Genomic DNA, 26,904 nt, shown 5'->3' on the forward strand with positions numbered 1-26,904 from the left:
GAGATATTGGAAGATAAGCACTTTAAAAATATTGAGAATAAAAAAATCAATGGAGGAGTTTACACTGGCTTAGCACAGCTGAGGAAGGTGAAACTCAGGCATCTTTATGGGAGGAGAGACTGGTGAAAAGTGTGTGAATTCTGCACAAGGCTGAAGACTGGAGGTTTGCAGAAAGTGGGGTGAGGAACTGGGCTGAAAAGCTGGGCAGTCTGATGTGGAGTGACTGGAACACTGGATCCCTGCAGACTCCAGTTAGGTTATCAGCCACACCCCAAGTGAGAGGATGAAATGACTGTTCTCTAGAGAAATTGAACAGAGGCTGCTGCTAATTCAGATTTAGCCTGTGCTGCATGGGTGTCGTAACGGTGAAGGATAGAGAACAGACAAGTAAGTGGAAGTCTCCATTTCAAATAGAGGAATCCACAGCCCCTCCTCCAGCCACGCCCTCTCAATGCCAGGAGCCAGGCCTTGTATTAGTTTCTATTGCTGCTGTAACACATTACCCCAAACTTGGTGGCATATAACAACACAAATGTAATATTTTGCAGTTCTGGAGGTTAGAATTCCAAAATGGGTTTGAGTGTGCTGAGCTTCAGGTGTAGACAGGGGCGTGTGTTCCTTCTGGAGACTCTAGGGGAGAATCTGTTCCCTTGCCTTTGCCAGCTTCTAGAAGCCACTTGCATTCCATGCCCTGCATCCCCTTCCTCCATCTTCAGAGCTGGCAGCGCAGCATCTTCCTCCCTCTGACTTGGACCTGCTGCCTCCCTCTTAGCAGATCCCTATGATTCCACTGGGCCCACCTGGATCATCTAGGAGCATCTCCTCATCACAGAACCCTTCATGTGATGACATCTGCAAAATCCCTGTGCCCTGAAAGATAACATACTTACAGGTTGCAGGGACTAGGACCTGTAACATCTTTGGGGGCCACTGTTCCATCTACCACAGTCGCCCATACAGGATATTGGAGAACTTAAGTCCCCAAAAAACTGACAGGCCCAAAGAAAATGCCTTCAGATAATGTCACTGAATATGGCCACCCAGTAATAATGCCAGATCTCTGCCTGATCACCCCATGAAGTGCCCCAGTTAGCCAGTGTCTGTGGAGTTTTGCCCCTCAAGCATGTTGCTTTTAGGAAGCTAAAAATGTGCTCTAACAATATAAGGGCCTAAATGATGAACAAAAATGACAAAGAAAAGACCTGGAACTTACAAAATAGGAGCTGCAATACAGGCAGGCCAGCAGAGCTGCAAGTCCAGATTAGAGGGGAGAAAAAAGGAAGCTCATATATTATCTCAAACGCCTGATCATTTGGAAAATAATAGTGACCAACACTTGGCAAATCTGGTAAAGGAAGTGAAAAACTTAGGAAACCAAGTGAATAAAAACTAAGCACACAGATGAAAACATTGTCATATTACACTACTTTGCTCAGCAACAACAGAACTTACACATTCATATTAGTGTAAATACTTACGATTTAACCCTGAATTGTGATGTAATTATCCTGGGGGATAAGATGTGGGGAAGAGGGTAGTATAAGAGGGATTAATCTAGCCACTGCATCAATATCCAATAGGAAATTCTAAAAACTAATGAATTTAGAAATAGCACCATAAGCATATTGTTCAGAAATATAGAGGTAAATATATACCCAAAGAAATGAAAAGGTTGAAAGTTCTGTTCAATGAGGGTAGAGACTTGGAAGGAAGAGAACTGCTGATTTTCTTAATAAATGTTTGGTGCTAATATTATTTTAAATTTTTCTATATGCATGTATTACTTTGATTTAAAAGAACTCCATGAGGGATCTCAAAGGGAATCATCTTCTGAGTTATGACACCTATTTAGATGCACCTAAACCAAGACAGAACAGCCTCAGCCCTGGCTTTTCAGGTGGCTGTGGTCCATTGGACCTTCCTGGGCTCCACCTCCCCACCATAGTTACTCCCAGGACCACCTGAGCAGTCCCAAGATCCGAAAATTCTTGTATCACAATGAAAACAGCTTTGGGGACAGAGGGATTTTGCTTCCGGAGTTATTATAATATGTGTATAATACTATCACGCTCTAATCTCTACCCTGGGATGCAGTTAAAATATGGACCCTATGTCAAAGGCCAACTGAAACTATTTGTCTTGTGTGAGACCTTCATGTGAGAACTAGTTTTTTTTTCTTTATTATTATTGTTTTTTAAATTTTATTTTAAGTTCTGGGTTATGTGTGCAGAACGTGCAGGTTCGTTACCTAGGTATACATGTGCCATGGTGGTTTGCTGCACCTATCAACCCGTTTTAAGCCCTGCCTGCATTAGGTATTTGTCTTAATGCTTAAGGCATTAAGACAAATTAATGCTTAAGACATTAAGACAAATTAAGGTATTTGTATTAATGTCTTAAGGCAGGTTTTAAGCCCTGCCTGCATTAGGTATTTGTCTTAATGCTCTCCCTCCCTTTCCCCCCCACCCCCCGACAGGCCCCAGTGTGTGTTGTTCCCCTCCCTGTGTCCATGTGTTCTCATTGGAGAACTAATTTTTAAAAACATTTTATGAATTTTGAGTATCTCATTAAGAACCTCTCCTTAAAACCAGGCCTGGCCCAGGATGAGTCGTTTCGGATGAGACAGTCACACCTGTCCTCAGAATGGTGTCATGTAGAGACAATGCAGCCACCAGCCCACTAAATTACAGGGCATTGACAGGATTCTCATTGGCTCCTCCTGTCTCCTTGCTCTAGGACATAGAAAAACTTAGTGACATCTCCACTGGATATGCACAGGATCACCACGTCAGCAGTAGGAGCTTGGCATCGCTCATACTGCCTGAAGAGCCCGTCCACTTCCGCCCCATCTACAGGGGAGCCTCAGCTGCTTTTTGTATTCAGCTGTTTTGTATTGATGAGAAATACGAAGCAAGGCAAGTACTGACCTTCTGGCTGGCTGTCACAGTGACACAGTGAGAATCTCTTCTGGCATTGGTGGCCCAACATTTTAACTTTACAGAGCCAGTAACTTCCAAACCTGGCCCACATCCTAATCTCCTGGGGAATTTTTAAAAACCACAAATTCCTAAGCCCCGTCCAGAGATTCTAGTCCATCAAATTTTAACAAGGGCTACAGAAGTGGGCTAGAAATCTGGCCCACCTATGTAACAATTGGGAATCTGGAAAATTATCACTGACATAACCACATGCTGCTCCCATTCTGTAAAGTTTGCATTTCTTGGAGAATTTGAATTTGGGTTACTGCTTGTCTAGAGTCTTTGGTTGCAAGTAACAGGAAATCCAACCAAACTGGCTTTGAAAAAAAAATTGAATAATTGCCTCACATAACTAAGGATAACTCCAGTAGTGAGACTGTTTTAAATATGGCTTGATCTAGGATTTATTTAGATAACCAAATCAAGGGCCAAGTTTCTCTCTCTACCTCTTCACCCTGTGTGTTAGTCTGTTTTCATGCTGGTGATAAAGACATACTCGAGACTGGGTGATTTATAAAGAAAAAGAGGTTTAATGAACTCAGAGTTCCACGTGGCTGGGGAGGCCTCACGATCATGGGGAAGACGAAAGCCATGTCTTACATGGCGGCAGGCAAAGAGACGATGAGAGCCAAGTGAAAGGGGTTTCCCCTTATAAAACCATGAGATCTCGTGAGACTTATTCAATACCACGAGAACAGTATGGGGGAACCACCCCCATAATTCAGTTATCTCCTACAGGGTCCCTCCCACAACACATGGGAATTATGGGAGCTACAATTCAAGATGAGATTTGGGTGGGGACACAGCCAAACCATATCACCCTACTTCCCTGCTGTTGAACCCCTTCTCAGAGGAGTGCCCCATCCTGGGCCTAAGACCACTGACAGTCTCAGTCTGCATCAAAATCCAGTGAGAAGGACTTGCCAGGATGGGCCCAGCTTTTTCCAGCCAAAGTCTCATGAGGCCTGACGGGACTGTATGTTCATTCCTGAGCCAATGGCTGTGACAAGCCCATGCCACAAGGAGATGGAGAAGATGGGCTCCATCCCTTAGCTCATGCTCCATGCTGAATCTGCAGCTGGAGTCTCAGCCACATGGAATATCTGAGCAGGGCATAAGTTGACACCCAACAGCAATCCAGGGCTACAGCAAGGAGGAGGCATGCATGGTGCTGGGCTTTGTCTAAAGCCCCGGCGCCCACCAGACCTCACAGCCACCCACCCCGCCCGTCCATAACACCCACATGTTCAGTGCTTGCTGTTCTCCTGTGGTCTGGACACTGGACACTGCCCTCAGTGCCTGGATTCCACATCTCCTTAGCACCCACTCCTCATTTGTTCACAGAACCATCTCGAAGAGGAAATAATTGGCCCATTTTGATGGAGTGGAAAGCTCTAGAGTGTCTTTTAGATAACCAAGAATAGCTGGACAGTTCCTCTTCAGAGGATCTGTTTAAACATGTTCCCAATCTCCCAGCATCCCCTGTTGTACTGTAACTTTTTTCATCTTGAGTTTTTGGCTTCTATGGAGATCTGGGACATTGAAAAGAAATTCTTTTTATTCTAATTATGTTATAGACATCTAAAACCTTGTAAAGCCTTTCTATATTTGTTGCTTTATATTTCTTTTATCTGTACATTTAAATATGATTGTGCTTAGAGTATACTTTTTGAATTTTGAAACAGGAATTTGGTGACCCAGTGTGGTTTGCCTATGAATGTACATCTGCAGCTAGTCAGAAAATCTTCAACAGATAAAAGGGAAAAAGATCAGAAGCAGCCTATAATATTTCCCACCTCTCCTCTTAACTCTTCCAAAACAGAAGGGAAGGATCGGAGGCACAGAATGACCAATTTTGTGTTGGCTTTTCAAATGCACGGAGATTATTAATTGATGTGAAAGTGCCTTCAGTTCTACAGAATACGTTATTACTGACATATGAAGCTTGCGACTTATGCACCCCATTAGTGTTCACCTAGACACACATTCTGACTAGTGGTTGGCTAATTGCTGCCCGAGGGGAGGGAGCTGTAAATCTCTGTAAATGTCCACTGATGTTGCATTTGCTTGCAGGGCACTGACAGTGCTTACTGTCTTGTTTACAGGTCGCTGGATTTTATGAATTTTGTTTTCAGTCTTTTTTCTGTAAGTACATGCTGAATTTTGAGAACTGATTTTGTAAGCTTAGAGAACTTGCAGAAAAGTAAAATGCCATAAATTTATTATGCTGTGAATGTTGAGGTTTGTGTTCGGAGAATAAGGTCAAATGGCATGTCATGAGCTCATAAAAATAGAAAATATTGTCATTTTCAAGATTTTTTAAGTCACGCTATTTTAGCAGTTCTCTTTAAATGCAAAATTTCTTTTAGACATAGCTTTACCAGTGTTTTATCAGAATCAAATCATTCATAGTAATATATGAAAATGTTGGAAATTAAAGTGAATGACACTGTTACGTTATTTTATAGATTATATTGGCTCCAAGTATTCTGAAACTATCATATTGCTTTTCTGAGGGTAGCAAAGTAGGGACTTGTTGATTTTGAGGTTGGCATTTCTTTCCCTACTAGTTCCTCAGGCCTGACTTCATGCCTGGCTTGTAGAGGGGGCTCAACCCACATTGATGAATGGGCCTGCAGGCTAATATCCAAGTACAAAGAAGATTCTCCATGCCAGGGTGTCCCAGGCTTCTGCCTACATTCTTGTCTCATTGTTGTCTAGGGATGAAGATCTAACCGAACTCTTACACTTCTTTATTGAAGGAAAGAAAATGAGGAAGGAAGTTTTGAGGGACAAAATGCATTTTTATAAAGACAGGCCTGTTAATTAAGTAAAGTCAACGACTGTACTTCTCCAGTTGACTGATTTCAAGAAAGATATCTATTGCTTTACTTTTCCTGGATACTGTTTCTAGTGAGGCAAAAACAAGTATAGTTTAATTATTTTGTCTTAAAACTATGTGATGTTAGGTTTTATTTCCTCATTTGTTATTATAATGAAGCTTTATAATAAGGCAATATGTTCTCCATCATAATTTTAAAAAATTGCTTATTAAGGCACTTTCCAAACAATGTAGATTACCCTGAACGTAGGATTTACAAAGTTGGTTTCCCTCAAAAACTCCTCAAATAAATTTCACTAATTTTAATTATTTTCTGCTTTAACGTCCATGTAAACATAAATCTTTAACATTATAAAAGTAATGCTGGCTTTAAAAAGGTAAAAGAGCTGTTTACATTTCAATTCTATTTGACTTCGGAACATGGACGACAGGAAAAAAAATAATCTTGATTGCTTCATCCTTAATCCTTCAAATCCAAGATGAAGCAACTCATTATAGTTAGTCTCTCCCTCCCAGAGGAAGCCCACCCAGACTTGGCACCCAGTCCTTATTTTCAACTTGAGTATTTCAGCAACTTGACTCTCAGGTTCCCCAAAAGGAGTCCTACTAATTTGCTAAAAAGAAGAAAGATAAGGTAAAACAATGATTCACGCCTTTGAGTTGCACAAGTGTCCCCAGGGTTTTGGATTAGCACAAGTAATGCCTTCACAGGGTTCAAGAGGAGGCGAGATCCCAAAGGGACAAATTAGCTTTGGGAAGAGCAGGCTGCTTCTGCAGGGACCTGGCAGAGGATCAGGCAGCTGCGTGAAGCTCAGATAGCCTAGAGCAGCACTGTCCAGACAGGGAGTGTGAGCCACACTGGTAATTCTGAATGTTCCAAGAGCCACAAGGAAAAAAAAAGAAAAAGGAACAGATGAATTTTATATGATAATATCTTTTATTTAACTTAATATGTCCCAATCCTTTTTTTAAAGAGATAAGGTCTCACTTTGTTGCATGCAGTGTCACAATCATAGCTCACTGCTGCCTCAAACTCCTTGGCCCAAGGGATCTTCCTGCCTCAGCCTCCCAAATAGCTGGGACGTGCCACCATGCCCAGCTAATTAAAAAAAAAAATTGTAGAAATGGGGTCTCGCCATCTTGCCCAGGCTGGGCTCAAACTGCTGGGCTCAAGTGATCCTCCCATCTCGGCCTCCCAAAGTACTGGGATTACAGAAGTGAGCCACTGTGCCTGGGCAAATTTAATCATTTCAACATATAATCAATATGAAAACTTACTACTGAGCTATTTACATTCTTTTTCTCATACTAAGTCTTTGAAATCTAATATATATTTCACATTTATGGTACATCACAATACAAGTACTAAATTTTCATCAGAAATAGTTCATCTGTATTTGTGTGTTATAAAATTTACAGTTGGATACGTAGATTCACATAATCCAAGCACACATAAAACTTTTCCAGTAATGGAATTAAGTATCCATTTTTTTAATTTAAATGAATTTAAATGAAATAAAATTTAAAATTTAGTTCCTCCGCCAATACTAGCCACATTTCATTGTCTGCTGTACTGACAGGGCAGGCCTAGAATAGATGAATGGCAGCCCTCAGGACATGCAAGACCTCTTATGTCTGCTAACTAAACCCACTGCCTGGGTTTAGTCATGCTTATGGATCTGTTCACCCAACTGGGATCATGTCATGATAAAATACATACACATTGGTTTATGGATAATCACAGAATTTTAGAGCCAAAAAAAGTCTGAAGTATCATCCACCCATCTCGCAAGAGGAAGGGACTACTGGTGTGAGGTCACTTAGGAAGCAAGGGGCCTTTGCTAGGACACCATGCTACATCATTGACTTGGTGACACAAGTGAACTTGCATGTATGAATTGTCTTGGTTTAAAAACTACTTCCACAGAAGAGTTATGCTGAATGACTGCCATTGTTTATAAGATTCATTTATTCAGGTTTCAGTGAGACACAAAGATACTTTTTCCTTGCTCTTGTAGTTGCTTATTTCCTGAATTTTATGTGATTATTTTCCAAATTATAGGAAAGGTAATTTGAATGTCCTCTCCTTAATCAACACATTTTGCTTCTATTTTTCTTGGTGTTTTTTAGAGGAATTTGTTTTTTGATTAATTTTTTTTATTCTTTCTCTGTGTCCTGGTTTTTGATGATGTTAGGATAAGAACTTCTGTGTAATTTCTCTGCCCCATCTCACCCCCGAGTTCATCCTCATCCAGAACTTCGTGAAAATGGTCCCTTTCAACACCTGCACCCTCGAGCAGGACCTCTACGTCTTCCACCGGGCTGGATTGCTCAAGTGAGTAGACACATGTTTGGCCACACAACAATCCATGAAGTTACAGAAGAGAAGGGAAAAAGGAGCTCCCTGCTATTTTAATTTAATAACTTATTTTAAAGATCATCTTTTATTAGAAGAGGGCTTGATTAAGTGATTTTAACTAATACATTTAGAGAAAGAATGGCACTTGAGAAGAGATTTGTCCTGTCAGATATTAAAACATAATATAGCTCCACAATAATCAAGACAATGCCATGTTGACAGATTCTGTAGGCAGAACAATGTAACACAAGAAACAGATCTGGTATAGTAGGAACTCAGATTGTGCAGATTGATCTTTTTATGTGAGTGTGTGTATATAATACATTCATGACAAAGTGTGTGTCACAACAGTGGGAAAAGGAAGGATTCTTCTGTAAATGGTGGAACAAAATGAAGGTAGAAACTTTGTTTATACTCTATCATAAAATAGATTCTCAGGTGATTAAAGAGTTAAATGTAAGTATTGAAAACATAAAAATTAGAAAATATATTTACAGTGCTAAGTTCTGTGCCAAGTTCTGGGAACACAATGGTGAACAACATGTAGACATGGTCCCTGCCTTTTCAAGGCTTATGGACACACAGAGTGTAAAACTGCAACTGTGATGGGAGTAACCAGTGCTGGGCATGTGGTACTGAGCATGGAACACTGGGAGAGTTGGCCCAGCCAGAGGAAGCTTTCCTGAGAAAGTAATATGGAGTGCTGGATGAGGAAAGTGAGTGAAGATTGACCTTTATCATGTCTCAGAATGGGAAAGTTCTTTTTAAAACATGAAAGAAAAAAATTAAGGTGTCTTATACTGTACCAAGTTTTTTGAACCACCTGATTTTATTAAAATGTAACTGACCGACAGAAGGATGTTTTAAACAAATATGGCAGACAAAAGGTGGGTGTATTTAATATATAAAGAGCTGTAATGAATCAATAAGAAAATCACTTAATACCTAAATAGAAAAATTAATAAAAGGCATGACCAGACTGTTTTTACAGGAAAAAACAAAAAACAAAAAACAGTGTATATTTAATATCTTCTATCTTATTTTTACAAAATATTCTGAGGCTCATCAAACTGCGCGCTAGAAATGAGTGCATTTTATTGTGTGTAAATTAGACCTCAATAAAGTTGATGCACAATCTTCTGATGAAAGGTTTGGTAGAGGAGTGTCAGAGAGCTTGCTCTGTAATTGCTGTGTTAACCTTTTGAGTGAAACTTTGAGAAACATCCTAGATATTCACTTCATAATTAGGGACTGGTTACATTGCGTAATTAGGGACTGGTACATTGTGATGAAGATTTGAAGAAATAAAACCAGATTTCTGTATCCTATGTGGAAAGATATCTAGGATGGTGAGAAAAACAAACATTAATAGTACAAGTACTAATAGTAATGATAATTAACATTTATTGAGGGTTTATAGTGTGCCAGGCGCTTTCTTAATAATCACTTTCCATGTGTCTACAACTCACAGTGACCTAATTAGTTAGGTATCATTATTTCACAGGTAAGAAAACTGAGACACAGAGAGGTTGAGTAACTAGTCCACAGTCCACACAGCAGAAAGTGGCAGAACTGAAATTGGAACCTAGGCTGTTAGCTTTACAGAGCCAACTCATGACCACCCCATATATTGTTTCTCTACATGGTGTGGTCGGTGTAATCCCATTTGATTGTTGTAAAGTGTTCATAGGTAGCAGTCAGCACTAATGCTAAACTGTTGTATCAGAGTGACCCCTAAACACAACTGCCTTGAGCCAGTTCTGTCTCTGTCCTGCAATAGTCCAGACATGAGCACATGGTCTAAGGAGAATACCAGCTTTTTCCCCATGAAGTTGTCCAGGAACCGAAGTTCCTTCTCTTATTGCCCCTCCATTCCATAGAGCAAGGGTTACCTAACATATCCAGAGAGAAGCATGAGGTCTGTGAATTTGGATGGAAAGGAAAGCTACATCTTTATTCCAGTAACCTGTAAGTGAAGTTTAGTGTGTCCTTCCATTGTGACTGGAGCTAGCAGGTCTCATAGTGTTAGCAGAAACCATGACTTCGTAGCCAGTAGAAATGTCAGATGTTTTCGTTCATGTTTTTGTTGTTGCAGATGTCTCAAAAAATCACATAATATTTACCCTACTTTGAAATTTCAGTAATTTTATTCTCAACCAGAATTTATTATTTAATGCATTAACAAAGAGGCACAGGCATTACTGTAACACATTTTTAAAAACATTTTGCTGACTATGTTTCAATATAATTTATAATCCTTTGTGTTTTATTTTATGAATGTAGAAACATTTGTCTGGGAAGGAGTTCATAGCATCACCAGAGTGTCAAAGGGCTCTGTGGCATGCAAGAGTTTCAGACCCACGGCCAGAGTGGACTTTTCTTCCTTGTGCTCAGAGCTAGCTCGGAGCACCGTAGCCACATTGTAGCCCACAGGGAAGGGTGGAACGAGAAATGGAGGAGGGGAAGCACTTTCCTCTTAGGGGACGTGAATCACCTCTGTTCATATTATGTGGTAAGGAACTTGGTCGCATGGCCCTACTTAGCCGCAAGGGAGCCTGGAAGATATGTTGCTGTTAGGTTGGGTATGTGCCCAGTAAAAATCTCAGTTGATTCCTTAATTAAAAAGAAGAGGAAAAAGGATACTGTGAGAACATTATGTCTAGTTTTTATCTTGTGTATGTATAGAAGTTCTAAAAACGTACATAGGATTTCATTAACCTTATATGCCTCTGGGAAACAGGACTGGGAATTGTAGGTGAAGATGGTGACTGACTTTTTGCATTATGTCTATCTGTTATGTTTGATTGTTTTTGTTTTAACTAATAAACTTTTTTTTTGAGACGGCATCTCACTCTGTTGCCCAGGCTGGAATGCAGTGGCACAGACGTGGCTCGCTGGAGCCTCAACCTCCCAAGCTCAGGTGATCCTCCCATCTCAGCCTCCCAAGTAGCTGGGACTACACCTGGCTAATTTTTGTATTTTTTTGTAGAGACGGGGTTTGATCATGTTGCCCAGGCTTATCTTGAACTCTCCTGGGCTCAAGCAGTTCACCCACCTTGGCCTCCCAGTGTTGCAGTTACAGGCGTGAGCCACCACACCTGGCCAATAAACTTTTTTTCCAAAGAGTAGTTTTAGGTTTACAGCAAAATTGAGCAGAAAGTGCAGAGAGTTCTCACAAGCCCCTTCTCCACCACCACACACAGACTCTCGCATCATGAACATCCAGCACTAGACTGGAACATTTGTTGTAATCAATGAACCACCACTGACGTATCATTATCACCCAATGTCCATAGTTCACATTAGGGTTCACTGTTGGTGTTGTACATCCTATGGCTTTGGACAAACGTGTAATGACATGTATCCACTGTTATGATAGCACACAGAATAGTTTTACTCTGCTAAACATCCTCTGTGCTCTGTCTGTTCATCCCTCGTTTCCCACAACACTGTCAACCACTGATCTTTTTACTGTCTCCATGATTTTACGTTTACAGAATGTCATAAAGTTGGAATCCTGTTAGTAACCTTTTCAGATTGGCTTTTTTTTTCACGGATTAATATGTTTTTAAGGTTCCTCCATGTCTTTTCATGACTGGCTAGCTCATTTCTTTGTAGCCCTGGATAATATTCCGTTCTCTGGATGTACCACAGTGTGTCTACCCATTTACCTACTTGAAAAACCTCTTGTTTGCTTTCAAGTTTGAGCAGTTATGAATAAAGCTGCTATAAACATTCATGTGTAGGTTTTTATGTGGGTGTAAGTTTTCAGCTCATTTAGATAACTACCAAAGAGTGCAATTGCTGGATCCTATGACCAGAATATGTTTAGTTTTACAAAAAACTGTCAAACTATCTGACAGAGTGGCTGAGCCATTTTGCATTCCCACCAGCAGTGAATGAGAGTTCCCGCTGCTGCACACCCTTGCCAGCATTTGGTGTCATCAGTGTTTTGGATTTTGGCCATTCTAATCAGTATGTTAGTGGTACCTCGCTGTTTTAATGACATGTGGTGTTGAGCATGTCTTCATATGCTTATTTGCCAACTGTATATCTTCTTTCATGAGGTGTCTGTTTAGGTCTTTGCCTATTTTTGAATGGGTTATTTCTGTTGAATTTTTAAAAATCAGTGGGTGTGCAGTACTTTTGTGATAGAAAAATGTAGTTAATTTTTTCTACATTGAGATTTTAAATTGTATTATGATTCAAGTAGAATTTTAAAAAATGTACTTTATACTCCGCATTCCTAAATGCATTGGTGACTTTTTTTCTTGGAGTTTTCACTCTGAATAAATCCGATTGAATAAAGACACTGGAGATGGAGAGCAATGAGATGATACGAATCTGGGAAGGAGTCATCGGTCTGGCTATAGTAGCGGCCTTGTTCTTAGTAGCTTTAATTACATAATTTACAGTCGTATTCATTTCTTTCACACTCTTTTACTATGTCCATGCATTACTTTTCTTAAAAATAAAATCTAAATCTTTTAAATGATGAGTCTTTCCACACTTGTCTGGAAATTAGTTTGGTTGCAGTGGGGCCCTGACTTTTCTTCATAAGCTTTTTCAGTGCCAGCTTCATTTTCTCAAATCACTTGCATTTAAAATTGGAGCACATGATGTATACCTGGGTTCTTTTCTGAAATATTAAAGACTCAGAAGCTGAACTAGTTTTTGTGTCTTTAACAAGTCATGTGTTGTCGCAGTTGCCACCTGAGCCCTCATCAGGAACCCTCCTTCACAGCCTCCTCCAGTTTGTCGCCAGCGCACCCGCCAGCCCACACCAGGTTCCCTGCCTGTGCACCTCTGTAGCTTCTCTGAGTGCCATCGTTGTGCCCATCGCCTTTTTCCATTCAAGAAGCTATGCACGGTCCCGTAGGGGAAGACATCCCTCGAAACCCACACGCTTATCACCATTAGGGGTGCACATGGCAGTGGGCAGTTGTTTTCAACAGAAAGCATAGATCTCCTCTTTAATTCTTTAAACCGTATTATAAGCATAAAAAGCTGTTAGTGAAACCACACATTTAATGTTAAAAATGGTGGCTTTACCTGTCAATATTGCTCAGTTCCTATAGGGAGTACAATATCGTTCTTCCCTTTGCTCTTTTAAAGTCCGCACTCCTGCACCCTCTCCAGGCAGCTGATCGTTGCTGCAGGAGTGGAGGAAAGAAAGGAGGGTGGCCAACCTGAAGAGGCTCCTACACAGATGAGAAGGGAGAGCAATCCCCACCCTTACACCCCAGCAATGTTTGTATTAAAAAAAAATGAGCATGCTAACAAATGAATTTGATGGAATTTCATGTCACACAAAATGAAGTCCGGAAATGTGAGAGGGGGAGCGACCTTAAAGAAGACTCCATCACCTTGCTGGGTTCCTGGCATCAGTTAGCCCGAGGTGGCAGTGCCTGCACAGAGCCTTCCCTTTCTGTCCCCGCGTCCCCGTGGCATTCCCTTTAAGTGCTGAGATGTTTCCAGTCAGTCCCCTGCACCTGCAAGTCATCCAGGGATGCAAGAGGAGTCCAGGTGCAACAGCCAGGGTCCTTTGTAAGTCAGGGCACTATCCAGTGATGCTCAGTGACATTGCGCCCTTTGTATCTGTGAGGACTCACACCTGGCTTTTAGAAAGTGAGGCTTTACAAGAGCTTGTTTGTCCCTTAAAGAAGGCCATCAGGGTGCACTGGGCGTACGGCCACCGTGGACCGTGGAATATTCCTCCTTCTTGCTCCTTAGCACCTGGCTTCCCTTCTCAAGTTTACCTCATTTTACTCAAGGACAGTTCTTTCTTCATATGCTCTTCAGTTCCACTGCAAGTGTGGTCCAAGGATCGGCAGCAGCAGCATCTGCTGAGACTTTGCTAAAATACAGAAGCCCAGGCCCTGCCCCAGGTTTTCTGAATCTGTGTTGCTAACAAGTGCACCAGTTGACTTTCATGCACATTAAAAGTTTAAGAAGCACTGTAGGGGCTTCCGGTTTTTTTTGTTTTTTTTTGTTTTTTTTGTTTGTTTTTTTTTTTGAGACAGGGTCTCACTCTGTCGCACAGGCTGGAGTGCAATGGTGCGATTTTGGCTCACTGCAAGCTCTGCCTCCCGGGTTTCACGCAATTCTCCTGCCTCAGCCTCCTGAGTAGCTGGGACTACAGATGCCCACCACGACACCTGGCTAAATTTTTTTTTTTATTTTTAGTAGAGACGGGGTTTCACCGTGTTAGCCAGGATGGTCTCAATCTCCTGACCTCGTGATCCACCCACCTCAGCCTCCCAAAGTGCTGGGATTACAGGCATGAGCCACTGTGCCTGGCTGGGGCTTCTGCTTTTTAAATGGGTACGTCATGTGGTAGAAAATAATTGTGATTTATTACAAAAGAAACTATCATCAGAGTGAGCAGACAACCTACAGAATGCGAGAAAATTTTTGCAATCTATCCATCTGACAAAGGTCTGATATCCAGAATCTATAAGGAACTTAAACAAATTTACAAGAAAAAAACAACCCCATTAAAAAGTGGGCAAAGGACCATGAACAGACACTTCTCAAAAGAAGACATTCATGTAGCCAACAAACATGAAAAAAAGCTCAAAATCACTGATCATTAGAGAAATGCAAATCAAAACCACAAAGAGATAACATCTCATGCCAATCAGAATGGTGATTATTAAAAAGTCAAGCAACAACAGATGCTGGCGAGACTATGGAGAAATAGGAACAATTTTACACTGTTGGTGGGTATGTAAATTAGTCCAACCATTGTGGAAGACAGTGTGCTGATTCCTCAAAAACCTAGAACCAGAGATACCATTTGACCCAGCAATCCCATTTCTGGGCATATACCCAAAGGAATATAAATCATTTTATTTTACATGCACGCATATGTTCATTGCAGCACCGTTCATAATTGCAAAGACACGGAATTAACCCAAATGCCCATCACTGATAGACTGGATAAAGAAAATGTGGTACCATAGAATACTATGATACCATGGAATACTATGCAGCCATAAAAAGAAATAAGATCATGTCCTTTGCAGGGACATGGATGGAGCTGGAAGCCATTATCCTCAGCAAACTAACACAGGAACAGAAAACCAAACACTGCATGTTCTCACTTATAAGTGGGAGCTGAATGATGAGAACACATGAACACATGCGGGGGCCGGCGGGGAGCACAACACACATTGGGGCCTGTCAGTGGGGGTCCGAGGGGAGGGAGAGCATCAGGATAAGTAGCTAATGCATGCTGGGCTTAATACCTAGGTGATGAGTCGACAGGTGCAACAAACCACCGTGGCACACTATGTAATGTATATTTGTCCTGCACATGTATCCCGGAACTTAAAATAGAATTAAATTAATTTTTTAAAAAAGAATTGTGATTATCTGTCTTCCAAATACAGATTTTTCTATGAAACATATAAGCCATACCTACTTTGCTTTTTATTCTTTTATTTTATATTTATTTCTTTTTCTAGACAATTTTAGAAGTTTAAAGGCCACACCTACTTTAAACCTTTTGTGATCTAGTATTTTTTTGGTACTGCTGAGTTATTAAGTTTCTTCTGCATATAAACATAACCTTTTGGTTAGATTTGTAAGAATATGTGGACTATAACAGTTTTACATATTTTTTTCTATTTATACCAAGTAATGCTTTAATTTCTCTTGCTTGTTTCTAGTTCCTGGCCCTTTCTTTTTTCATACACACCTTCCACCTGTGGTTTTCTAAAACAATTTTTTGCATTTCAAAATTTAGGTTCGCAATGAGAATGCTTTCATTTGGAAAGGAAAGAAAAACCAACTCAGAATGGCTTCCACTGTAGGACATGTACTGGCTCACATAAGCAGGAGGTCTGGAGATAGGCAGGGCTTTAGGGTTTGTATCTCCAGGGTCTTGGTTTCTTTTCTTTCTTCCACCCTCCCTCCATCCTGAAATTGACGTCGGTCACATTGACAAAATGGCCACTGCGTTCCGGGGTGCAGGAGGAGAGCTCTGGCTGATGTCTGTTTTCCTTCCCAGAGACCCCAGCAAACCCCCCTCATTCATCCAGTAAAATCCACAGCACTGACTGCATACGTGTGCCAGCTCTATTCCAGGTGCTGGGGAAACAGAAATGATGCAAACAGATAGAAATTCTTGCCCTCATGGGGGGCCTGCATTCTAGATGGTGGAGAAGGATGTAAAGGAAAGAGATCAAATGCACAGTATATAGGCACTGAGGGTGAACGTGAAGAGTATAGCAGGTGTGGAGAGGGGATCAGAACTGCTGAGTGGGAGAGGGGCTGCCATTTTGCCTAGGGTGACATGAGTAAAGACCTGAAGGAAGTGAGGAGGAGCCACTTGGGCATGGTGAGGGCACAGGTCCTCCACACCTACTCTTTAAAAATGTATCATGTTCTATTCTTTGCTTCACTTCTCTTTACATTTGGGATGAATTGTTTCTGCTCTTAAGTTTGGTTACTTTAAATTTCATGACCTCGTGTTCTGGTCCTCCACCTAATTTCATTCTTCTTCCCTTGGGAAATTATATTTGTGTCTGTCATCTGCCCTCTGGCTGTGCTGGTGAGCACTGGGACAAATTATTCATTCTGTCATTAATGATGGCTACCTCTTCTGTCAACACATTCCACACCCAGGTTCCCCCTCCTTTTGTTTAGTGACTACAGGCCTTTGAGATGAGAACATTTCCTAACGTTTATGTTAACTTGCACTTTAATTGTAGATAAATTAAATGCTTCCTTTATGATACATTTTCTTCATATATTAATCTCTAAGACATTTCCAAACTTAATACGGGATGAGTGTGTGCTATAGATGATTCTTCTTCTATTTCCGCTGCTTGCTCATTCTTGACCTACCCACTGGCTTTTCTGTCCTCTTGTTTATTCGTTAGCAGAGAACATATTCAGGTGAATTGGTCACCCACTCCATCTTGCCACCCTTTCACATGATGCTTTTCTGAAATTTGACATTTTAAATGTGGGGAAACATTTCAGATGTATTTGGCTAACCAATATTTATTGTGCTAGGAATTATTTTTTATAAATAAATATTTACTGCTGAGTTAGATCATACAGCCATCAACTTGGCTCAGTAAATGAAATGCATTTAGCTAGTTGTCCTTTAAGCGATTCCCCCCCTCACCATTTCTGTTTTCTTTGCTCTTCTGTGGGTGGCTCACACAGAAAATTACCATTGTACCTATTTCAGGCCCGTGGTATTGTGGAGAGTGTTTTAACATCATCAGTCCTTGGCCCCTTCTGCTTTTAATCAGCCTCCTTGAACAGAACCCAATAGAAACTTCATTTTTAATTTTGTGGGTTTTATTTTCTTTCTTTCTTTATTTTTGATTTAAACTGAAATACTAATGGCTATCAAATTGTTTCATGATTCTATTACAAAGATCACTTCTTTGGAATTCAGAAAGACTCAGATCACTCTTTCTTCTCCCTGTTATTTCATTTTTATTTACTGGTATTAAAACATTTCCCTATTTTCTGCAAGACATAAAGGGCATCCAGATAGGAAGAGAGGAAGTCAAACTATTCCTATTTTCAGATGACATGATCCCATATCTTGAAAATCTCATAGTCTCTGCCCCAAAGCTCTCTAAGCTGAGAAACAACTTCAGCAAAGTCTCAGGATACAAAATCAATGTGCAAAAATCACTAATATTCCTATACACCAAACACAGTCAAGCCTAGAGTCAAATCAAAAGCACAATCCCATTCACAATTGCCACAAAAAATAAATAATATACCTAGGAATACACCTAACCAATGAGAGATGAAAGACCTCTGCAAGAACTACAAAACACTGCTCAAAGAAATCAGAGATGACCCAAACAAATGAAAAATATTCCATGGTCATGGATAGAAAGAATCAATATCATTAAAATGACCATACTACCCAAAGCCATTTATAGATTCAATACTATTCCTATTAAACTACTGTTGACATTCTTCACAGAACTAGAAAAAACTATTTTAATATTCATATGGACGTGAAAAAGAGCCAGAATAGCCAAGGCAATCCTAAGCAAAAAGAACAAAGCTGGAGGCATCACCCTACCTGACTTCAAACTATACTGCAGGGCTACAGTAACCAAAACAGCGTGGTACTGGTACAAAAACAGACATATAGACCAATGGAAGAGAACAGAGAACCCAGAAATAAGCCTGTATACCTACAACTATCTAATCTTCAACAGACCTGACAAAAGCAGTAGGAAAAAGATTCCCTATTCAATAAATGGTGCTGGGATAACCGGGTAGCCATATGCAGAAGACTGAAACTGGACACCTTACTTACACCATATACAAAAATTAACTCAAGGATTAAAGACTTAAATGTAAAACACAAAACTATAAAAACCCTGGAAGACAACCTAGGCAGACCATTCTGGACACAGGAATGGGCAAAGATGTCATGATGAAGACGCCAAAAGCAATTGCAACAAAAGAAAAAATTGGCACATGATATCTAATTAAAGAGCTTCTGCACAGCAAAGGAAACTGTCCACAGAGTGAACAGACAGCCTATAGAATGGAAGAAAAATTTCGCAAACTATGCATCTGACAAAGGTCTAATATCCAGCATCTATAGGGAACTTAAACAAATTTACAAGGAAAAAACAACCCCATTAAAAACTGGGCACCTGTAGTCCCAGCTACTGAGGAGGCTGAGGCAGGAGAATGGTGTGAACCCGCGAGGTGGAGCTTGCAGTGAGCCGAGATCATGCCACTGCACTCCAGCCTGGGCAACAGAGTGAGACTGCGTCTCAAAAAGGAAAAAAAAAGAACTGGGCAAAGAATGTGAATAGACACTTTTCAAAAGAAGACATACATGCAGCCAACAATCATAAGAAAAAAAGCTCAACCTCACTGATCATTAGAGAAATGCAGATCAAAACTACAAAGAGATACCATCTCACACCAGTCAGAATGGCTATTACAAAAAAGTAAAAAAATAACAGATGGCGAGGTTGCAGAGAAACAGGAATGCTTATACTCTGTTTGTGGGAGTGTGAATTAGTTCAACCATTGTGGAAGACAGTGTGACGACTCCTAAAAGACGTAAAAACAGAAATAACATTCCACCCAGCAGTCCCACTACTGAGTATATATCCAAAGGAATATAAATAATTCTAAGGACACATACACACACATGTTCATTGAGGCACTATTCACAATAGCAAAGACATGGAATCAATCTAAATGCCCATCAATGGTAAAGTGGATAAAGAAAATATGGTACATATATACCATGGAATACTATGCAGCCATAAAAAAGAATGAGATCTTATCCTTTGCAGGAACATGGATGGAGCTGGAGGCCATTATCCTTAGCATACTAATGCAGGAACAGAAAACCAAATACCACATATTCTCACTTATAGGTGGGAGCTAAATGATGAGAACACATGGACACATAGAGGGGAACAACAGACACTGGGGCAAATCAGAGGGTGGAGGGTGGGAGGAGGGAGAGGATCAGGAAACACAATAATGGATGCTAAGCTCAATACCTGGGTGAGAAATAATCTCTACAACAAACCCCCATGACACAAGTTTACCTATATAACCAACCTTCACGTGTACCCCTGAACTTAAAGTAAAAGTTATATATATATAACTTTTATGTATATATATATAACTTTTATGTGTATATATATAACTTTTATGTGTATATATATATAACTTTTATATATATATATAACTTTTATGTGTGTGTGTGTATATATACACACACACACACATAACTTTGTGTCTAAAACAATTCATCCACTCAATTTGGGATTGAAAATCCCAATCTTTTTCCTTCCACTTTCATATATGATATTCTACTTTATTGTGTGTGTGATCTGATTAAATACTAGAAACCCTGATCCTTGAGGTCAAAGTCAGCCAAAAACAGGGAGAAGCAAACCTCTTGTGAAGCAGGTGACCCAGACTGCAAGACTCTGAGGACTCAAGAAGGGGCCAGTGGGTGGGGCTTCATCACGTCTTCACGGAGAGGTGTCATTTCCTGAGGACTAACAGATTCGGGCATTCAAGTACATCAGAGAGAGAAAGCATAAGAGAGAAGTGACCTGGAGAGGTAAAGCCTTGGGAAGCCCTCCGGAGACCTTGCTTTTTCTGTGGATGGAAGAAGCCATGTGGATGGGTAATGAAAAACATAGCTAATCTCCCTCACTGATTCAAGGTGGTTTTAGAACCATGCTTGCACCTTTGGGAAAAGAACGCTAAACCCTTCTGGTTACGGAGTACACATTCACTTCTGGGAAGGTCAGGCAAGGTGATACGTGGAACAGATAGAGGGAGGTGGGAGTGTTCTACTCCCTGGCTATAGGACATGGGACTGAAGGAAGGGAGCCACCGTAATGGCTAAAATGAAAGAAGCAACTTCCTGTTTGAAACTTGCAGAGAGATGAAAGTAGGGCCACGTTTAGGTGCATCCAGTGAGCCACCATCTTCTGAGGTCCTGCCAGGCCTAAGTCAGTACATAGTCATTGAAGTGGACTTTGTTTTATTGGATATTTATTTAGCAGATTTAAAGTTCATTCCACAGAAGGTCTTGGTATCATTTTATAGACTCTCAATGAATACTCTAAATCTTTATGATTTATCTGAGAATAGGGTAAGAAATAAAGATAGCTGCTTGATAATTTGACAACAGTATTCTGTTGGTACGGATGACATAATATGTATTTTGAGATCCCTGTCATTTTAATTAAGGATTTTAATTAGTGTTTTTTGTTGAGAATAAAATAGTATGCATCCTTACAACTTTGTCTTAAAGTCATTGTATTTTTCAAGGGGCTTTCTCTAGCAAAAACACAGATGAAGGTCTCCATAACAATTGGTCCGCTTCTAACCTCATGTGCCTTATTTAAAACTTTAAAGAATTTCAGAATTATTTCTCAAAATATGATCTGGAGTCAATAGCAGTTCAGCTCCACGAGAGCAGAAATTGTGGACTGTCTGGTTCCCTGATGTATCCCCAGCACCCAGAACACACAGGGCACGCAGCAGATGTTTAATAAATATTTGTGATGGAGTGAATGAATGATTCTTAATGAATCCATTTTAATCATTGATTTTAAGGAAATATGTCTTAAGAGTTTATTTCTTACATTTATTCATTTTTCACTTTTTCCTGCCAATTGCTATTTAGAAGCAATTAGAAGCAATTAAAAGCAATTTCCTTTGTAAAGGAAATACCCTTGTAGCAACAAGTATGTGTCCCGTTTTTGTTTGTTTGTTTTCTTTGCTATGAGAATGCTTTATTAGGCAAAACCACATACTATGAAAATGCTTTAAAATGCAACAGGAGGAGATGTGAAGACACAAAGAACAAGTGCATAGTGACACATGGCTATCAGAACACACTAAGAATCCACACCTCTTCCAACCTTTACCCAGAAAAGGAGGAAGCTAGACCACCTCCTCCTCAGGTCCCCCACATCTCATTCTAGTTAAAGCGAAAACAAACAGGCTGCTGTTCTCAGCACCCAGTGTGGAAGGAATAGTATATATACAGCCACCTTGCCTCAGAGCCTGCCAAAAAAAGGTCACATGTGGAATAAGACTTACATTATGATTTTTTTTTTTTTTTTTAGATAGAGTCTCACTCTTTTGCCCAGGCTGGAGTGCAGTGGCACGATTTTGACTCACTGCAACCTCTGCCTCCTGGGTTCTGGGTTCAAGTGATTCTAGTGCCTTGGCCAACCAAGTAGCTGGGATTACAGGCATGAGCCATCATGCACGGCTAATTTTTGTATTTTTAGTAGAGATGGAGTTTCACCATGTCAGCTGGGCTGGTCTTGAACTCCTGGTCTCAAGTGATCCTCCTGCCTTGGCCTCCCAAAGTGCTGGGATTACAGATGTGAGCCATCTCACCCAGCCAGCCTACATTCTTCTTTTTGAGCTGAGTAAAAACCTTTTGGGAAATAGTTCTCATAGGCAAATACGGACATAGAGAGCAGCCCCATCCAGTAGGAATACACTGTGAGCCACATGTGTAATTTTGGATTTTTGAATAGCCACGTTAATTTAAAAATCAAAAAGTAGGTGAAATTAATTGTAACATTTATTTCTTATTTAACCCATTATATCCAAAATATTGTTTCAGCATGTAATCAATATTTAAAAAGCATGAATGAGATACTTTATATTACTTTTTTATACCAAGTCCACCCTTCAGTGGATATTTTATTCTTACAGCACATCTCAATTCTGAGTACCACATTTCAAGTATACAGGCTCTTGTACTGGACGGTGTCATTTTAGAGGAGGGCACAAACATAGAGCCATAGCCCGTTCCTCCCCCTGAAATTCTAGGAACAAAGGAAAGCTCTGAAATATTCCTCTTTGGTGAATATGAATAGCAGAGATGAATGCAAAATGGTTGTGACCCCTGATCAACCGTAGATTTCTATGGACAGACTGGTGAAACAATGTTTGCAGTTTTGTGCTACTTTGCAGGAAGATAGCCCCATGTCCCACTGAACATTTATTGGGCACCACGGTAGGCTACGAAAAGCCCTGGCCTTTTAGAGTGGACCATGAAAAGGTCTGAGCTTCAAGCCTTGCTGGGGGAAGATGTCCACTTACTCTCACTTTCCAGTCTGGTATCCAACAACACTCTTTATAACTCAGTTGTAGTATTTATTATATGTAAAAAAAAAACAAAACAAAATATGTAATAAGCATGGGGAAGCTCTCTGGCTATCTCCATGCAAGCTTCCTGATTAGTTCACTTAACAGCTATTTATTGAGCATCTACTATGTGCCAGGCATTGCTCTAGCCATGAGGTGGCAGCAGTGAGCAAATAGACCAACACTGCCATCTTTGTCAAGTTTTATTCTAGTGGGAGGAGACAAACAGTAAAAACAAAATAAAGAGAAAGTAGGAAGTGCTGTGGAGAAAAATAGAACAGGAAATGAGGATGGAAGGTCAGGGTCCAAATTTTAAATAGGGGGTCAAAGTCAGGGAGGGCGTCATTGAGAGGGTGAAGTTTCAGCAAAGACAAAATGTTGAGGTGATGCAACAGGCTCATAGATTTGCTGGAGGAGAATTACAGGTAGGAACTTCTGATGAGGTGACTTCTGATGAGGTAGGAACTTCCTCAGGTAGGAACTTCTGATGAGGTAAGAACTTCTGATGAGGCAGGAACTTCTGATGAGGTAGGAACTTCCTCAGGTAGGGAATTCTGATGAGGTAGGACCTTCTGATGAGATAGGAACTTCTGATGAGGTAGGAACTTCCTCAAGTAGGAACTTCTGATGAGGGACTGTGTCTGGCATGTTTGAGGAACAGCACAGTGGCCTGTGCAGCAGAGCAGGGAAACCAAGAAGCCAACTATTTGGAGATGAGTCAGAGCAAGCAGCAATCCCAGAGGGAGGGCACAGGGAAGGAGGCTGTGGTCATGGAGAGTTGGAGAGGGGGTTCTCAGCCACTGTAGAACTTTGGCTTTTACTGGGAGTGCAAGCTTATGCTCGTCAGTGTAGCAAAATTATGGTAATTATTAGACTCCCTGCTGAATCATGTTTGTTTAATGAAGCTCATATATTATAATCTTATGTATCTTACTTTATGCATTTAAAAACATTCTGAGAGGGGCCATACACATAAAAGAGGTTAAGAACATCTCTGTTACTGGAAATTTGAGTGTAAGAGTCTTGTGAACTGACTTAACATTTGATAAGCATTGCTCTGCCAAATTGGTGGAGGATGGCTTATCAGGGACAATGGCAGAAATGTGGAGAGACACTAGGATGCTGTTCCAGCAACCCAGGAGAGAGGTGTTGGAGGCTGGACTAGCATTGGAGGTCTTGAGAAGTCGTTCCATTCTTAGATGCATTTTGAAAGTAGAGCCAGCCCAAAGTTAGCCTGAAAGAGAGGTGTGCAAGAAAACAGATGAAGCCAAAGGTCTGGGCCTGAACCACTGGAAGGATGGAGTTGTCATTACCTAAGACAGGAAAGACAGCTGGGTGGAGGGCTTTGGAATGGAAACAGTGAGACGACTCTTAGATGGCCATGTCTTTTTCATTTGGGGGATGTAGTGTACTTTAGCTTAAGTTTATCCAGATCTTCCACAGTGTCTTCAATGTGTTGTCTGACACCAGTTTCTGAGAGAGGCATATTAAACTCTACCAATATGATGGTGAATTTCAAACTCTTCTCATAACCCTGTCCATTTTTACTTCAGTATCCTGGAGCTTTATTGTTAGACACCTATAGATATGGTATTGTTATATCTTCCTAGTGAAATTTTATTATCAAATAAAGACCTTTTTCTCATGATTTTTGCCTTAAGATCCGGTTTATCTGATATTTATATAGCTATGCCAGCTTATTTTTTTGCTATTAGTTGCCATTCCCTTTTCCTTTCAATTATTTTGGCATTACATATATTTTTGTAACAGCTTTATTGAGATGTAATTCACATGCCATACAATTTGTCCACTTCAAGTATACAATTCAGTGGTTTGTAGTAGAGTTACAGCATTGTGCAGTTACCACCTCTATCTGGTTCTAAAACATTTGTATCACCCAAAGGACACCCTGTACCTGTCAAGCTCTCACTCCCATTCTCTTCTCCCCTCAGCCCCCAACAATCACTAACCTACTTTCTATCACTGTAAATTTGCCTATTCTGGACACTTCATATAAATGGAATTACACAACACGTAGCCTTTTGTATATGGTTTCTCTCACTTCACACAATGTTTTTAAAGTTCATGCATGTTGGAGTATGCATCGGTACTTTATTTTCTTTTATGGCTGAATAGTTTTCTGTTGTATGTATAAATCATACTCTGTTTATCCTTTCATCAATTGATGGGCATTTGGGTTGTTTTCTCTTGGGCTATTGTGAATAATGCTGCTATGAACATTCATGTACATGTTTTGTGTGGATATATGTTTTTAATTTGCTTGAGTATTTTTCTAGTGCTTTTGTGGTCTTGTTTGTTACATTTACATCTTTAATCCACTGAACTAGAGTTTGGTGTAAGTTGGTCATATAACAACCAAGTTCTTATCTTTCACTTAAAATTGCTCATAAACATTATTAAGATGGTATTAGTTGTTCATCTTTTTATTAGTTAATTATAGATATAGATATTGTTCTTTGCAAATATGATACTTTGTTTATAATATGGAAGCATGTATTAAAATTTAAGCACAGATGTTCCCTACAGTTAAAAGTTAAATAGATTAAGATATTTTATTGTATCAGCACAAGGAGGAATGGCATTGTCCCATAGAGTAGTAATACCCTAGTAACTGCAGAGAATTCACTGCAAGGCTAGCTATATAATATACAGGACCCATTACAAAATGAAAATGTGAGGTTCTAGCCTGGTGTGGGGCAGTCAGTCTCTCCAACCCATGGCAAACAGGCATCCAACTAAGGGCTTGCAACCTCTGCACCAGAATGCACTGAACACCTGGGTGGGGGATGGGTAGGAGGTCCACACTGAGTTGCTAGCCAAACACCCCATGGCACTGCCTGCCCAGGGTGGGGACAGCCACCCCCTTGGTCTGACCAGAGACTCCATGTGTCATGTACCTGACTCATGAGCCTCTCTATACCCTTGTCCAGGAACCCCACTGGGTGTTGGCTGAACACGGGCTTCCCCCAACCAAAGCAACCAATGTCACCCCTGGCAGAAGGAGGAGGCAGCTGTTGTGAGGCAGGAATGGGGAGGCTGTCTAGGGCCCAGGGTGCCAGGGGCAGGGAACAGGTGGGAGAAAACCATCATGGAGAGACCGTGGGGAGCACACGTGAGCAGAGGCTCCAAGGCCCCTGACATGCTCCATTGTGTCACTCAACTTCACTTAAAAGCATGAAGCCAAAGATAAAATTATTAAGAATTTTTGAACGGTGGCCTCAGAGCAATAAACTCTGAGTGTAAGGCTCCAAAAAGCACACAGCACTGTGCTGCTCCCTGGGTCCCACACTCTTGAAGCCAGCCCTGGTGCAATGTGACTTCTTCCTAACATAATTTAAAAATTGGAAGGATTTTGACTCTGTTTGTGAAATAAATCATAGTGCTATTTTAAATTAAATGTATTTAAAGTATCTCTGTGTTGTCTTTGGTTAATGGCATTATCAGTGATATTTACCTTATTCTTCACACTTTTTTGTGTTTCAGGTTTTCTATAATGAAATGAGTTACTTTTATAATTACTCAAACCCCAGTGTTATATAAACATACTTTACTGGATATTATTTTATATAAGTGTGATATGTTACAATTCTGTCTCCATTTGGGGGGGAATACATACTTAGTACTTTAACTTAAAAATATATTCCTCTCCTTACCCAGGTCCATTAATATAAGATTTGCCACTCTCTTGGATACTCCTGGTGTGGAAAATCTTGTCAGCACCCTCATGTTGAATAAAAGCATATTGGAGGACTTAGACCGTTACAACAAGGCTCGCAAAGACCCTGTAAGTACCTGATGTGACCAGACCTCAGGATATGGGACCATTATGATGACCCATGTAGATTCAGCCCTGAGACTTCCTTGGATCTGAGTTAGAAAATCATATGGCAGGGGGCAGTGGACGTAGAGTTAGAAGATGGGAGCAAGAAGAGAAAACCATGGAGACTGGGGCTTAAGGAAGTGAGACCATTCTCAGTGGGGATCCCCCAGAGGGATCAGACACCCAAAATCCTTCTCAGAAAGATAGAAAATTTGGACTTGATCCAAAC

The 26,904-nt window shown here is 40.5% G+C and overlaps 1 protein-coding gene across 4 annotated transcripts in view; it reads left to right on the forward strand.

Moving 5' to 3' along the window:
* The window catches only part of CFAP61 (cilia and flagella associated protein 61), a 307,569-nt gene that overhangs the window by 108,768 nt on the left and 171,897 nt on the right, over window positions 1-26,904 (forward strand). For all 4 annotated transcript variants that reach the window (XM_054541626.2, XM_054541627.2, XM_054541628.2 and 1 more), the window contains 4 exons: window positions 2,737-2,915; window positions 5,084-5,123; window positions 8,016-8,155; window positions 26,513-26,639. In XM_054541626.2, the coding sequence (XP_054397601.2) occupies window positions 2,737-2,915; window positions 5,084-5,123; window positions 8,016-8,155; window positions 26,513-26,639 (486 nt within the window). The remainder of the gene's footprint in view (window positions 1-2,736; window positions 2,916-5,083; window positions 5,124-8,015; window positions 8,156-26,512; window positions 26,640-26,904) is intronic.

Source organism: Pongo abelii, chromosome 21 (genome assembly GCF_028885655.2).
Source record: "Pongo abelii isolate AG06213 chromosome 21, NHGRI_mPonAbe1-v2.0_pri, whole genome shotgun sequence".
Lineage (NCBI taxonomy): Eukaryota > Metazoa > Chordata > Mammalia > Primates > Hominidae > Pongo > Pongo abelii.